At 34.6% G+C, this 17,744-nt stretch overlaps 1 protein-coding gene across 3 annotated transcripts in view; it reads left to right on the forward strand.

Moving 5' to 3' along the window:
- Nckx30C (solute carrier family 24 member Nckx30C) overlaps positions 1-17,584 on the forward strand; it is a 99,858-nt gene extending 82,274 nt beyond the window's left edge. For all 3 annotated transcript variants that reach the window (XM_076124934.1, XM_076124935.1, XM_076124936.1), the window contains one exon: positions 10,658-17,584. In XM_076124934.1, coding sequence (XP_075981049.1) covers positions 10,658-10,901 — 244 coding nt within the window. In that variant the 3' untranslated portion in view covers positions 10,902-17,584. The remainder of the gene's footprint in view (positions 1-10,657) is intronic.
- Positions 17,585-17,744: the final 160 nt, after the last annotated feature.

Genomic DNA, 17,744 nt, shown 5'->3' on the forward strand with positions numbered 1-17,744 from the left:
ATTTATATTTATATGAAGGACTTTTGGTTTAGTTGTAACTAAGTTATAGGTACCAAACACGTGGAAGTAGGCTTTTTTCAGTAAATAAATAAAACATGCAGATTACACCTCTAGTAGTAGTAATAGTAGTATCTATACCTACTAATATTATAAAGCTGAAGAGTTTGTTTGTTTGTTTGAACGCCCTAATCTCAGGTCCGATTTGAAAAAATATTTCAGTTTTAGATAGCCCAATTATCAAGGAAGGTTATAGGCTATATATCATCACGCTACCACCAATAAGAGCAGAGTACCAGTAAAAAATGTAAAAAAAACGGGGAAAATGTTGACCCATTCTCTCTTATGTGATTAAATCCGTTCAGTATTTTTGCGTAGAAGAGTAACAAACATACATCAATCCTTCTTGCTGGTGTATTCTCAAACTTCCGCATTTGAAATGCGAAAATTTGGTAATACCCCGGAAAATCTTTTCACCAAGATTAAGTCGCGGATAGAAGCTAGTTATTGCATATATTATACAAATAGCACATATTTACTCAACGAAATAAAACATTCATTTAACAAATTAAACGAAGCAAATAAAACACATAAGAAAAAACCTAATAGCACTGAATTTCCGTGATAAATATGACTGAAACATGAAAGATAAGTAACAAAGGCACGCACGCTGTGTTCCTGAAACGAGCTGCGTTTTAAATCTAATCATATTCAAGGCAAACGCTGAAACCGATGGCTTTACAAAAATAACTAATAATAAAGAAAATGTTACAGTAAGACAAGTTTGTACAAACGTTGGAACTGACTAAATCAAATCTGTTTTTGCTAGACTGCACGTTTGGCACATTGGTAAATGTTTAATGTATAATAGAATACGGGAATTAACGCGAACACGCATTTTACCTTAAAATGCCTAACGTTTCGGCGCAGGTTGCACTCGCCGTGGTCCCAGGCAGACTGGAGCAGCGATGACAGGACTTCGTGTATATGAGGCGGACGAATGTCCATCCACCCTCATATTTTGATTTTTCCAACCGCCACCACACACTACACTAACCGTGTCCCTATTCTGTGAGCTAACCGATTGCGAAACATAGCGAGGTTTTGTAACAGTAATCACTGGATTCCACGTCGCGGATAATTTGAAGCCGTCTTCCCGATTGAAATTTGAGTGTTTCTTGATTTCGATCGCTTCACGAACAATCCTCGAGTAGAAATGTCGTTCAGTGGAGAGGACTTGAGGGCGATGGAACTCAATCCAGTGATTAGTTCCTGCTTCGAGTAGATGTTCCGCAATGGCTGACTTGCTTATTTGACGGTTCTTAACAGCGGCGATATGTTCCTTGACCCTTTCAGCTATCGACCGCTTAGTCTGGCCTATGTAGGAACTACCGCAGCTGCAGTTGATCTTGTAGACACCTGGTGTTTGAAACGGTAGTACATCCTTCGGTGTGCCCACCATGCTGCTGACTTTTGCCCCCGGCGTGAACACTGTGCTGATGCTGTATTGTTTCAATACATTCCCGATCTTATCAGTCACTCCTCTGACGTAGGGCAAGTAGGCGGGCTGTCTGTTGACCTCCGGATGTTTACTCCGACTCCGGAGGTCAACAGACAGCCCGCCATTTCGACATTTCTACTCGAGGATTGTTCGTGAAGCGATCGAAATCAAGAAACACTCAAATTTCAATCGGGAAGACGGCTTCAAATTATCCGCGACGTGGAATCCAGTGATTACTGTTACAAAACCTCGCTATGTTTCGCAATCGGTTAGCTCACAGAATAGGGACACGGTTAGTGTAGTGTGTGGTGGCGGTTGGAAAAATCAAAATATGAGGGTGGATGGACATTCGTCCGCCTCATATACACGAAGTCCTGTCATCGCTGCTCCAGTCTGCCTGGGACCACGGCGAGTGCAACCTGCGCCGAAACGTTAGGCATTTTAAGGTAAAATGCGTGTTCGCGTTAATTCCCGTATTCTATTATACATTAAACATGCAACGCGAGAGTTTAAAAGTTATGATTGGTAAATGTTGTCTCTTTAGCGTTCTTTTGAAAATCAAGACCTTCTCCCAGTCTCTAAGTACATTTAGCGGTAGTTTATCTATTCAATAGCGTTTTTTTACATGGGTTAAAACGCTATCGAATAGATAAACTACCGTTAAATGTACCTCAGAAACCAGGAGTTAATAATCAACAACATACGATAAACTACATCTTACTTTTATTGTATACAATTTTTTGATACGTATTGTACTCTGTCGAATAAAATTTTACAGCCAAACCAAACAAAAAAGATGGTAAAAGACCCAAAAACAAAAATCCACCAATTTTTAAATCTGTCACTATCTATCGATACTACGATCTATCTATCTATCAAATCTAAAACTAAAATGAAAATAAATGCGAATCACGTATAGCAACTAGTATTAAAATTCTGCACCCGACAGTACCTAACCTCAAAATGAATAGAACTCATTGTACCGTCGCCGCACACTTGCAATGACTTGCATAAACACAATTTATATGATAAACAGTAATGATAGCGCGCATATCGGTGAAATGCTCACATTTGGCAGATTCCGTCTAATGTTCTTGGCATAATGCACCAAAACACATTTGGCATGACATCTTGTGCACTGGCCAAAGGCCGCGAATAACACTTTTTCAAAAAATACATATTCAACTTTTGTACTAAAGTAGGTATTATTTATTAAACATTCATACTAAATATCATACCTGTATACCTGGAGTTGTAGACAGAGATGTGAAATAGAACCACGTTAAGCCGTTTACACATGTTAGTCCTATGAAATAAGGGGTGAACCTTTGCAGAATACTGGGCACGTTGATAAACTGAAATATTAAACTGCGGATTATTATTGAAAATAATCTAAGTTGAAAAACGAGCTATAGCAGGAATGGACCCCAGGATCTCGTGGTTAACAGTTGTATACAATATCTGCTGCCCAGACTATGGAAACAGTCAATTACTAGGCATTTAGGTGAATAAATAAGAGTTATACAGATTAATGAAATACACTATCATACAATTTTCTACTGCGGCCTATATTCTCATCACATTCTGCACATTAAACACATTAAAAAGACCTACAAAACATCTTGCTTTACAAAAATATTCATCTTCAACAACACAGTTAAACTCTCGCATTATATCTGTATTGTAATAAAAAGTAATACTACAGGGACAAAACAAGCTGAAAATGTTATTTTAAAGAATGCAGGCTATAATTTATTTATATGCAAGTTTTCCAATATTTTGCCGCAGTGCAATACAAAATATTTATGAAAATTCATAGCACACAAAAGATCAACATTATCTCTGGAGTGGTTGAACCGATTTTGATGGGGTTTTAACTAGGGGTTAGAAAAGATTGTGAAGCACTATTCAAGATACATACTTTTGGTTCCCGGATTTTGGGATCTGGGATTTACCTGGGAAAAAAGTGAGTATTCACAAAATCGATTATCCCAGGTATTAATAAATTTATCGAATTAGGCATAATATGATTACTAGCTGACCCCTGCATTATTGCGTATTTTAGCTTTTTTGACAATCTACTCGGTTTGATGTTAACAGTCGTTTAGCAAGGAAAAACCTTCGGACGTAAAACCACTTCAACACTACATTGACCACACGACAAATAAATAACATAACTTATATTTTACTCATAGTATTCAAAAACTAATCAAATAGTTATACGAAAAGAGCTATAAAAAGAGAAAAGTACAGTCAGAACGGAATATACGCCTCAAACGAGAAACTAGCACAGAGAACTAAAATATTCAGATACTGCAGGAATAAATAAAACCGAAATCGTCTTAAGCATACGCCACATCCGCTAGTGGCAGCATCTGCGAAGCGAAACATAAATAACATAATCAAATAAAGTTCCCTAAGTTGTACACTTAGATAAGAATTTTCTTAAGTTGGGCCCCTAAATAACGGCAATGCCATCTTAAGTGCTCACTGTGGGTCGTTGGAACGTCGCCAAAAATTGTAGCTTGATACGAAATTGCGAGCTTTTTTACGTACGACTGTACTACGAATGCAAGTAGGCAAATAGGCTTGTTTTAATGAGGGCAATAGTTTCTGCTAATTGTGGTGATTCATTTGGCAACTGTTTTATCAGTTAGTTTTTACTGAGGTTGAAATTTAATGGTAGAGAAATTAAATCGTCTTTCACTGTGCTTGGCCAGGGTGACACATAGACGGACTCCCCCTCCCTAATTTCGAGCGATCCTTTCCCAGCTTTAGGATGAGAATGGGTTTTGATTTATTACTATTATTGATCATTTTAGAAAAAACAACCCTATAAGTAGACTATTTATATCTGATCTATATGTTATGCTACTTTGGCCCAAACAGTTGAGCATATGACCACTGATCAAGAGATCCCAGATTCCTTTCCCTAATCAAGTAAACTTCATTTTTTTCAAAGTCTTATGGAAAGTATTATTATATTATTGCTCTGAAAAGTGCACTATCCTAGTACATGGGTATAGACTTGCCCCCTATACAATAATATTATAGGAATTTCAATGTATTTCGTATACACAGTCTACACCTTCAAGTAAAAAAAGCGTGATATAAAAAACCCAATAGCTTCGTGACCTAAAAATATAGTTAATTAAGGTGAACACTAAACAAAAACAAAGTAACAATAAAATGCCACACTAATTTCCCCGGCATCGTACCTGCTACGCTACCCTTGACTTTAGACCTATAGCTGAACTTTACCGTATCGCACCGGCCTTGTTACCAACCTATCACTGATCACTCATTTATATTTATATGAAGGACTTTTGGTTCAGTTGTAACTAAGTTATATATCAGCCTAGCCTTTCTTCCAACTATGTTGGAGTCGGCTTCCAGTCTTACCTGATGCAGCTGAATGCCAGTATTTTACATGGCGCGACTACCTATTGGACCTCTACAACCCAGTTACCTGGGTTAAAACACGATACCCTCCGGTATGACTTTCAAGGTTCTGACTACTGTTAACGACGGCCAAAGATCTTCGTTGTCCGATTGAATAGATTTTCTGACGTAAAAAGTATTTAATGTGTAATAATCTGGATTTCACGAAAAATCGTTCAGTAGTTTTTGCGTGGCAGAGTCACAAACATAAATACATCTATCCTCACAAACTTTCGCATTTATAATATTACCAGCTTTTTACCCCGGGATATCTTATCAGCGGACTAAGTAGTGGGCAGAAGCTAGTTATTTCATATATTTATTAACAAACAGCACATATTTACGCAACAATATAAAACATTCATTAACAAATTAAACGAAGCAAATAAAATACATAAGAAAACACATAATAGCACTGAATATCCGTGATAAATATGGCTGAAACATGAAAGATAAGTAACAAAGGCACGCACGCTGTGTTCCTGAAACGAGCTGCGTTTTAAATCTAATCATATTCAAGGCAAACGCTGAAACCGACGGCTTTACAAAAATAACTAATAATAAAGAAAATGTTACAGTAAGACAAGTTTGTACAAACGTTGGAACTGACTAAATCAAATCTGTATTTGCTAGACTGCACGTTTGGCACTATGGTAAAAGTAGTCACTTTAGCGTTCTTTTGAAAACCGAGACTTACTCCCGGTCTCTAAGTACATTTAGCGGTAGTTTATCTATTCAATAGCGTTTTTTTACATGGATTAAAACGCTATCGAATAGATAAACTACCGTTAAATGTACCTCAGAAACCAGGAGTTAATAATCAACAACATACGATAAACTACATCTTACTTTTATTGTATACAATTTTTTGATACGTAGTGTACTCTGTCGAATAAAATTTAACAGCCAAACCTATTATACAGATATTTAACATGAAGATGGTAAAAGACCCAAAAACAAAAATCCACCAATTTTTAAATCTGTAACTATCTATCGATACTACGATCTATCTATCTATCAAATCTAAAACTAAAATGAAAATAAATGCGAATCACGTATAGCAACCAGTATTAAAATTCTGCATCCGACAGTATCTAACCTCAAAATGAATAGAACTCATTGTACCCTGGCCGCACACTTGCATAAACATAATTTATATGATAAACAGTAATGATAGCGCATATCGGTGAAATGCTCACATTTGGCAGATTCCGTCTAATGTTCTTGGCATAATGCACCAAAACACATTTGGCATGACATCTTGTGCACTGGCCAAAGGCCGCGAATAACACTTATTCAAAAATACATATTCAACTTCTGTACCAAAGTAGGTATTATTTATTAAACATTCATACTAAATATCATACCTGTATACCTGAAGTTGTAGACAGAGATGTGAAATAGAACCACGTTAAGCCGTTTACACATGTTAGTCCTAATAGGGGGTGAACCTTTACAGTATACTGGGCACGTTGTTTAACTGTTAAGCGACTATTGAAAATAATCAACTTTAAGCTAGAAAACGACATATAGCATTGTATCGACCCGAGAACCCGGATACTTGCGGTCAGCAGTCGTATACAATACCGCCCTGACCAATAAAGCAGGTACTACTAGGTGTTAAGGTAAATAAATAAATAAAAAACGAGTTATACAGATTAATGAAATACACTATTATGCATTTCTTCTATATGTGCCCTATATTATACTATATAGAAATAAATGAATAAATTTTCTACTGTGGCCTATATTCTCATCACATTCTGCACATTAAACACAATAAAAAGACCTACAAAACATCTTGCTATACAAAAATGTTCATCTTCAACAACACAGTTAAACTCCCGCATTATATCTGTATTGTGTCTGACCTCACAACAATTGTACATCAAGAAACCGCAATATAAATCCTTTGCAAACGTGTTTCGGATACGAAAACGGCTACAGAAACAACTTATCTTATTGCTATGGACATAAAGGCGTAATTGCAATAACATTTGTAGGTTATACATCACGAATATAAAAGTATGGTCGTAAACAGAAAGAAGTTATAGGACGAGTACTTTTCTTAAAGAATTTTTGACTGCCTGCGCATCGTTGATAGTGCCACGCACAAGACTGGAGCTCAGATCGTTTTTAACCAGGGTTTAATTTAATGATGAATACAAAAAAACAAAACCTGGGTTTCGGAAACTTTCGGTTTTTTTTCGGAAACTCTGAATATCGGCTAAAAGGACAATATCTTTTTGTGGAACATTATTTTTTCTTTTTTTAAAAGACGACTCCCGCAATAATAATTGCTCTTGTGTCGCGGGAACTTTTACATACACAAAAAAAATATACAAAGTAAAACCAGACCCGAAACAACTATAAGTGGATTACAAAAATAATTGTTCCGTGTGGGAATCGAATCCACGACCTCCCGACGGAATGGTAGCGGCGTGGACACCTTAACTACTTCGTCATGGAAGAATTTAAATAAATATCGCACCAATTCCCAACTTATAAATTTATCTTTCTTATAACATCGGGGTCGCGGTAACAAAATTTCGTTCTTGAAAATTCAACATTTTTCCGCATTAAGAGTGACCTAGTTTTAAATTGTTAGTTCCGCGATCGTGAAAGGATTCTTTTGAGTTAAAGCAATTTGTAATCACTGGTGGAAAATTGTGGAACTAATGTTCTTTGCTAGATCGCTTTAGTTATTTCTGCTACATAAAAAAAAATCGCTCGGAAATTAAAGAACTACCAAGACTAACTCTGTGGCGCAATCGGCTGTGTATCGGAATCTGACCATAAGAGCTGGGTCCGATTCCCGGGTCGGGCAAAGCGAGCGCTATTGGTAGAGTTGCCAATTGTACCTACTCAAAATCATGTAATCTATGATCCTAATTCCCAGATTGACAAACATGTTTTCTTTCACCGCTAAAGCGAGTGGTAAATACTTTTAAAGTCAGTAGGCGATTGCTTAGATTTCAAACTCCTCAAAACTTCTTCAACTAGGTACTCTTTATCTACCTCTACTGAAAAAGGCACATAGACTACAAAAAAGAAAATCGGCATAGTATTTTAAATGAACTAAACAAACATTCACTAGAGGGCATTAAAATCTCCTAAAGTACAAGCTTTAATTCCACAAATGGCTTCAAACGAAACTAATAAAATTATCAATTAACTTTCCCATTTACGACCCGTACTTAACCTACAAAACAATTTGACAAAGAACTGCACACACGAACACGAATGTAGGTAAAGGCGGCAAAAGCGGCCATTTTAAAATTGTATTTTTTTTAAATGGCTTTCGTGTTTGAGAACATTTTGTTACAAGATTTGTGACGCGTTTGAAATTTGAACTCATTTGTTAGGCATTTTTTACAAATGTTTTTTTTTTCTTTTTTAGGTTTATAAACAGTTAGTAATTGGTTTGGTTATTGATCTCAGAATAAAGTGAGTAACTTGAACTGCGAACAGTCTGCAGATCGGTGGTCTTTTGAATATTCTTGTCTGTACTTTGTACATACATCCTACTAATATTATAAATGCGAAAGTTTGTGAGTATGGATGTTTGTTACTCTTTCACGCAAATACTACTCAACCGATTACAATTAAATTTGGTATATTGGTAGCTGAAGACCCAGAATAACACATAAGCTGCACGCTTTTTATCCCGGAGCACCCAAGGGATCGGAATTTACACGGGAAGGGTTTCCACGCGGACGAAGTCGTGGGCGGCCTCTAGTACATACATAAAATCACGCCTTTTTCCTACACAGGGATAGGAGTAGACCAAAGAACGCCAGACAGTACACATTCGCTTCCACATCACTTGTCTGTACATTACACTACATTGCATTACTATACAATTTGACTTTAGGTTGTCTGCAACCAAACAAAGAACCACATATCACTATTAGCATTATTTATTTATTATAGGGCTAGGAAAACCTAAGAAAAATGTTACTTTAGCCAACATTTTGAGTAATAACATCTACCTCCATTATGGATCTGAGAGCAATAAATATTCCGTATACCGTAAATTGATTTCATTGTGGAAGATAATATTATATGGCGTACCGAATATAATCCTTATTATAGTATGTAAGATTGTAGGTACCTACATTATATATTTTGACGATTTGATCCTAACTTTAACTGTCAAAAACTCATAGACTCTTAGTGCAGAATTTATAATAGCAATGCAAATTACTATGTCATTTTTCTTTCAACAAAATGCAAGATTTTAAGTCTCGTGGAATTCAACATCATTAACTTGGTTTTCAACAATCATAGATACAGTGATTAGGTGCCTTTACACACACGCTCTTTCGCGCGTGAATCAACAAAGGAAAGAGCGAGAGCGCGCTGTCTTTCCCGTGCGTAGTCCTGTACGCTCCTAAGAACGCGCGATAGAGCGTGTGTGTAAAGGCGGCCATTCTCGATGAAGGTTTTAATGTAGAATTTAACTTCTATTGTCTGAAAAGTTCGGTCATTTGTCCATAAATAAATCTAACCAATACATTTATATTATTTTTACATAGATATGGGAAATTGGTATCTCGTTTATGACACGAACATCACTCGGTCGTTAAATATTTTACAGTTCCCGCGTTTGAGTCTTCACGCGAAATACTGACCGTATTTATGGTCATAAAATATATTTTTCTGTTTAGATTCACCTAGTTTTTATGAAAAATTTGGAAAAAAGACATTTTATAACTAGCTTTTGCCCGCGATTTCGTAAGCGTGAAAAGATTTCCGGATTAAAAAGTGTACTGTGTGTTAATCTAGCTAATTATGTATGATGATACCCATCGATAAGACTGGTTGTCAGACTTCTGATGGTAAAGTCTATCAAAAATCTCTGAAAATGCCAGCTGGGACCCATAATTTACCTTACATAGTTGCTAGTTGTAAAGTTGTAGTATTAAAATATTAAAAACTACTGTACTAAAACTAACCTAACAAAAACGCGATACGAACAAAGTAAAACAAGTATTATAAAAATCAATTCAACATACGTTTCTTTGGCATTTCTTTGACCCGATAACTGGGGCAAGGCTTTCAGATATACCCCGATAAATATCAGGGTAATTTTTTACCCTAAATTTTACCCCCATCGCGTTAGAAGGCCACAACTGTGTTGTAGTTAACGTTTTATTAGTTAACTATTTTGTTTACAATGTATTTGAATTTATTCATGTAATTGGTCGTTAGCGTGGATCGTAATTTTTAAAAGTATGTTAAAATTAACTAGAATTTTGAACTGTAAAAGTTCTTAGTACTCTCTTGTGCGGTTGGTAGTTCATTCGACTGCTTACCATGAGGTCTCGGGTTAGATTCCGGGATCAGGCAAAGTACTTTTTTGGTCTTTTCTTATTTATGTAGAATACTTCAATGGCATCCGGACTTTTGTGACGTGTTCAATAAATGGCAGCAATTTTTCTCCTTTTACATTAGACTAACACAATTAATGGCGAAACATATTTAATACACCTCTGCATACACCATCGGGTATAATTGGGGTGACATAATATTACGTATATTTAAACATACTCAAATCAGTTACCAAAATAGTCAAATAAATTACAATATATTTTTATGCTCACGGACTTTCATCCAAATCGATCCATATGACCGTAGCCATAATTCCCTTTGTACCGAAAATCATAAATTTTCCAGTTTTACACTTTATTAACATTACAATTCTCTACATTCCAGGCTACCACTCCCATGGCTCCTGTACGGTATAATCTACGGGGAGCCAGTGCAAGTCAACTCCAAAGGCATGGTGTGCAGCATCGTGCTTCTCTTCGCGATGCTGATCTTTGTCATCATCAGCATAGCCTGCTTCAGATGGAAGATGAACAGGGGTCTAGGGTTCACCATGTTCCTTCTATATTTTGTGTTCGTGGGAGTCAGTCTCGGTCTGGAGTACGGCTACCTTCATTGTCCAAGCGAATAGGTTTATTGCTTTTCGAAATAGATACTGGCTGTTTATTTCATGTCAAATTTTGAAAGGTTATAGTTTGAATTTTAATGGAACGGAAAACGTTTAATTTTATTATAGAAATAAGAGAATTAACTCGAAATTAGTTTGAATTTTAGTGGAACGAAACAACGTTGGTTTTATTATAGAAAGTGGGAATTATATAGCGTTACAGTGTAGGAAAATTGTGTTAATTCTCATATTCTATAAAAAATAAACATGCAAAAGGAAAGTTTAATGATTATGAAGGAAAATAGGTCACGGTGCCTTTTACGTTCAGATAAGTATTGGTTTACTTATTCGATAGTTTGACAGATAGTTAACTATTGACTAAGCTATACAGCACTTATTTAAAAGTAACACAGGCCTTGTTGTAGTAAAGTCTTTTGTATAAAAAGGTATGGTTTTGAAAGACGTAAAATAAATAGTCAGTGATCTTTGGTGTTGGTTCTTCCAGCAGAATTGATAGTCAATTGCAGCAAAACTATATAACAATATATGAAAAAGATGTTTTGATATTTTGTCAAGTTCATTTCTATTTCAAGATGTTTTAACAGAAGTTGATTTCATGAAAAAGTATGTACATATTTATATCATGATCTGAATTCAAAAAGGAATGAAGTGAAGGGAAAATCGGAGAGATTTCAAAAGGCAAGTCGCAATATAAATGCACATAATGTTTCATTATTATAAATGTTAACAATGTTAAGGATTTGATAGAGGAAAAAGAGCGAAACAGCAGTAATAGCTACTGCACCGTAGAAAACCTAATGATAAATCTACAAAAATTTCCTACAAAGCACTCGAAACCTGTAGATTATTAATTTCATTATTTTACTAAAATAATGAGATCTAATCGTCTATCTAAAAACTGTAAATCTTAACTGAGTGTTCCACGTGAAAACAACTTAAAAAAATAGTTCCTCCAATACACGTTAGGCGCGCTGATCTGTGTTAAATACAAAATATCAAAGTGACTATCGGACATTACCACTATTGACTATCCGATAGTCGATAGTCAATAGTCGTATAAAAGGTAGGTAATAGTTTTGCTGCAATTGAGATATAAAAAAGGAGTTGTAAGTATTAAGAGAGTTACTTTAGCGTTGTGAATTTAGTTTTGTACGAGTATTTTAGTTCTAGATGCCATAGCACAAGCACTAAAATATTGCTCAAATACTTATTTACTATTGCTTTGCTGGGTAGTTTCGTTTAGATGGTTTTATGGGACGCTTGTAATAGATACGTTGGAAGTAATGAGAGACAATTGAGCACCAATATAAATAAGTGAAACTGTAGAACTAACGAAAATTACATTCCTATGAAAATGCAATAATGAAGCTTCGATGATTCTAATCGTAATGATAAGATTTTGCATTGTACATTGTGTCGTGTACATTTTGTACCCGAGAGTAAATTAGCCGTGATAGAGACTGTAGCTATTTACATAAATGTTAGTCGTTTAATTCGCTTTACGAACGTTTTGACGCTAAGTTCTTTATATGTATAGTGTTGTATGTTTTTGTACATATTGATAATTGTGTTCGAGTTGTGTTTCTGCCCTTTGTTCACTGTGCGGTCGACACGACCCTCGGTCCATGTCGTTTTGTTCCATTTTAATGTATCGTGAAATAAAAGATATTCGTTATAAGTGTGTGTCAGTCACACAAAGAGCTAGTATGTACATACACACGTAGAGAATGGGAGAGAGCGGGGCAAATGTCAAAGTTTATATTAAAAAAGTCTCATTCCATAAAATGTGCCTAAGAGTTTAAATAACTCAGTAACATTTAGCTTCGATTTTTATAAAATAACAGATTATAACCATGTTGAAGTCACTTTATTGTCTAATAGTCTATATACGGCTTGCATGTAGCGTCGCGGGCGCGTCACGGGCGCGTCACGGGCGCGTGGCGAGCGCGTCGCGACCCACCGTGGAGCCGTCTGTCCCGCTCTGCGACACTTGTACCCTTAGAGTAAACACTATCTCTATCGACTCTATCTATAATTGTAATCGACTCTACATTCACCTTCGTTCTTCATTGACTTACAAACGATTGGATATTACATCTGGCAAATAGTCAATTCTTAAAATTACTAAGTCTAATATAATTCTTCTTCTTCCTTCGTACGTAAAGGCACGGTTCGATATTCTATAAAATAATAAACATCTTTGATGACCGTCCATAGATTCTGTTTCATTACTTTCCGCTTGTGCACGTGATACTCTGTTAACTAATAGCTGAATACTCAGAGAACTTTAATAGAGAGAAAGATGAGTTCAATTGTTGATATCCCACAAAATTTTATATTGATAACCCGCCTATTTGACATAGCAATAAATAGACTAGAATAGATAGTTAAATATTTATATTGTTAAGCTTTACCACTTCAGACCGTGTGTCGCTCAAATGTTGAGGAAAGCGTTATTGAAACAGGCCGGGGGCTTTGACACAGTGTGACGTCACACAAGTGCACCCGCGGTCTAACATTCTACATAATATAATACGCACAAGTGTTCCGAAATTCCTTAAAATCGCTTCATACATCAACAGAGGTGTTTAAGTTCAATTCTCTTCATTATAATAGAGTTTTTTACATATAATGTTGATAGATTCAATAGGATTTGCAAAGGTATTGATTTGTAATATTTGAAACTTTAAAATTGTTAAAAGTATACAAAATCTATGGATCCATCTCTGGACGTTATAAAGTTAAGTTTATAATAAGAACGGTAAAGGAATAAAATTAAAATAAAAGTACAAAAAATGTTCCGGAATATTCTTGTTATAAACTTAACGGGAACAGAGATTGCGGCGTTCAAATATTCCAGAACAGTACTTAAGTTAAAAGTTGATACAAGAATGACAAGACAATTAACGACATATCGGTAGTAACCGGACATCGTTTAGGTCATAATCTGTGATAAGGGCATGCTTATGACGTTATATTAACAAAGTATTTATATAGATATCATCTCTCTTCAAATTTTCATATAGAATTATGTATGTATAAGCTTGAATTTGATAGCCTTCTGTAGTTCGCTTAGATGCCACTACTAGACAGTTACTGGTTACGAAAAACATGTTTAACATTCTTGATTGATGTATAATATATGAACCATTTAACTTTATGAATGAATATAGCTACAAGGCAGTGATTAGACGGTGAAGAAATAAATACAAGTGACGCAACGCAATGGCACTGTCATTGTCATCAGCGTTTCTTTCCTACGTATCTTGTTTTCATCCTTCAATCAGCGACTTGCAGCTATATTCAGGCGCATAAAGTTAAATGGCATATAGTATAAGCGTATCGTCAGCAAACAAAAATAGTTTCTATCACTTTGACGTAAAACAAATTTTTGTTTGTTGATGATTACCGTTCACCAATCAAGATTTAAAATATCGATATTAAAACAGGAGTGACGTTCAAATACTTTACTCTTAATAAATATTGAATATATCCCGAATGAGAACTAAAAAAAGTACAAATAATAAAAAAATCTTTCTCTCTATTTGCTAAATATTTAAAGACAATTACAAAGTTCTTGTTCAGGCTTTAAAGTAATATATATTTAATTATACTGACAATAAACTCACATTATACTTATATATACTTAGAACCTAAATATCTACCAATCTTTTAATACAAATTATAGAGGTCATTGTTCATCAACCATACTAACTAGTAACTCGAATAAAGAAACATTTTATCCAAGTATTTGAACGTCACTTCGATTTGCTTGCAATTTTTCCGGAATATACCAAATAGTTCGATATACGCTTCCAAATTAAACAAATTAATCAACAAATTCAGATAAACTGTACGACGTAGTGGCCAATCTATAAAATATTAAGAATTTGAATCTCTAAACGTAATTTAATTCGATTTGAATATTTCTTTACGATGATGACAAGCTAGGATGTGTAAGCTAATCAAATATACTTATATCAGAAGCACCAAGTACCAAAAAGTACGTTATGCCTATCATGTGGGATCCCAAATATGTACTGTGAAAATAAAACGATCAGCATTTCATCCAACTATGTTGGAGTCATAATATTATAATGCAACGGGTCTTAAACGCGATTGAAAATTAAAGGTTTGAAAACCTTACTTTGGAGCCTTACCTTACCTTACCTTGTTGGAGTCGGCTTCCAGTCTCACCGGATGCAGCTGCATACCAGTATTTTACATGGAGCGACTGCCTATCGGACCCCCACGACCTAGTTACCTGGGTTATAACACGATACCCCTCGGTAAGAATGGTTGTCAGACTGTGAAATAACAAAATAATATAAAAGTCTCTGTATTTTGCCTATCCATATGTGAAGAAGACGTGATTTTATGTATGTGTATAATAATATAAAAGTAGCTATGCATATAACGCAGACTCATTCTTGATGACATGTAACATATAAAATAATTACTGTTTTTTCTTCTATGAGTATAATATAGCTATTCATTCTAGCAACCTCTATGAATTTCAGTTGTAGGTTTCACGACTCTGTATAAGTGTCAAATAGCATTTGATAGAATTTTGACAGTTGTTTTAATACATTTGCTGTCACTTCATCTATTGGATAGTTTATCTGACACGTATTTATGAGCTGTGAAACTAGCCCTTAATGTAAAATACAAGAATGTCATGAAATTGATGTTCGTAAAGTTCAATTTACTAAAAGCAAATTAATCAAGAAAAGACTTCAGACTTTAAAATGCTTGCTTTTTTCTGTGCATCTGTCAACGTCTAATGTCAATTGGTTTGTTATTTTGACGTTGACAAATGCACAGTACCGGTATAAGTATATAACAAAAATTAAAGAATTAGAATATAAAATGTTCATTATATTGATGATATTATAGTGCAAATTAAACGAACATAGATACAGAACATATTTGGGACCCTCATAAAGTCTATGCTATTAAATTATATAACTATATACACTAGATTTCTATCTATCTCTTGTATAATGTAATTAGTCTTTGTAAATTAACCATCCTTCCATGTATGTAATTTGTTTAATGCGTTCGCTATTGAACTGATAAAGACTATTTATTATCATATCACTACTCTACTTTGACAGCGCGGTGTGAACGCAAACTATTACGTCATAGTACACTCTAGCACGTCATTTGCCTTCACAGCGAACTGTCAAGCGTCACTCAAGTTTCAAACTCGCCTATTTGCATGTCATACCACTTAGTTACATTAAAATTGCATTTGTTCAGTACCAAATAGCACGAGCCGAGCTAGATCTCATTAACTTTCAAAATTCGTTACTAATAGTGTTTGTAAGAGTTACAATTTATCAATATAACTCGGTATCGATAACTGATGCCATTAACACATAAAATATCCTTTATAACTTCTTCGTAGTATAAGATTTAGGCTTAAACGCTATCATTAATATTAAAAAAAATGTTTATTAATAAAAAAAATTGAAATATGATATCCAGGTAGAGATTGTTACTAGAATGATGGTTTTTATATAAAAATTATAAAGTAAAAATTTATGCAGATAATAAAAAAAATATTGCTGATTCCACTTTTTTCTTGGCGACGTAACGAACACCATAATGATTATTTAGTGGGAATAAGTATTGTGCTCTTTATTAAAGTTTCAGCTTTAAATATAATCGTGAAGAGAAAAGTGGAATGGTTTTAACTAGTCATCGATTTTGTTTATAGCTGATGAGTCTCGATTTCGAGTGACGATAATGTACGTGTAAAGCATTAGTTTGCACTTGTTAAGCAGATTTCTTTCACAGCTTCGAAATTCACGGAAGAACTTTAAACTAACGAATAAAATTTAAAATAAAAACCAATTGGCTCTGTACAAAGGTGCTTAGTAGATCGTGAATCGTGACGTCACTATTCATACGACGTCGTTATATAATATGGCTGCGGTGGCGTAGAGATGAATTTATCAAAGTCATCGAAATCGAGATGACAGCGTAGGTTGTTAATAGTGATATTACAAATTAGGTAAAAGTAAAAAAAATGTTATTAATTTTAAAAAGTGTAGATAAGTTTTAGGAATTTTCATCATGTTGTAACGAGGTCAAAAATGGGAGGAGACAAGCTCTTGATGGATTATTTTGGTTTCTTTGAACGATATGTGATTGTGGTTTTGATAAAGTTTTAAGCAGTATTATTATATTTACTTAGATTATTCTGGCTAGTTGATTTCTATTTACGTGTCTTCGCTGTGAATCTCGATCGGAAATATTCAAGCTGTCCGTACAAATGTGTTTTTTAAATGTGATATTTTTCGCTGCGTTCAAACTAAGGTTAAAATAGATGTATATTTGAATGCAGTTCTCAATTTTTGTGTAATTTTTCAGAATAATTAATTAGTTGTAACGCACAGTGATTGTTTATAAATAATAATATAATATAAATAAATAATTATATATTTTCCGATCGGGGAGTTGTTGTTCTATTCAAAGCTTCTAATAATTGTTGATGGTTAAAAATTGTGATAGTTTTTAATAAATTCACTAGTTTATTGCATACATATTGTGAAATAATTTGGTATATTTATTAGTATTTATAATTTTGGCGTATATAAAGAGCATCGGCGTACCCAAGCGTCGGCTGTCGACGGTATTATGAAAAATTACAATAAAAATAATAAAATAGTGAGTGAAAAGTTGGCTTTTATTTTATTCCCTTATTCTTTCTCCTAAAAACCTTCCACCTAAGGGCATTACATCGAACTATCGATAATTTATAATAGGTTGAAAAACTGCCGTCGATCATATTTTAACCAAGACGGATTGGTTCCTTAGACAAACGCTAAACTTTTACGT

Source organism: Anticarsia gemmatalis, chromosome 17 (genome assembly GCF_050436995.1).
Source record: "Anticarsia gemmatalis isolate Benzon Research Colony breed Stoneville strain chromosome 17, ilAntGemm2 primary, whole genome shotgun sequence".
NCBI classification, from domain to species: Eukaryota; Metazoa; Arthropoda; class Insecta; order Lepidoptera; family Erebidae; genus Anticarsia; species Anticarsia gemmatalis.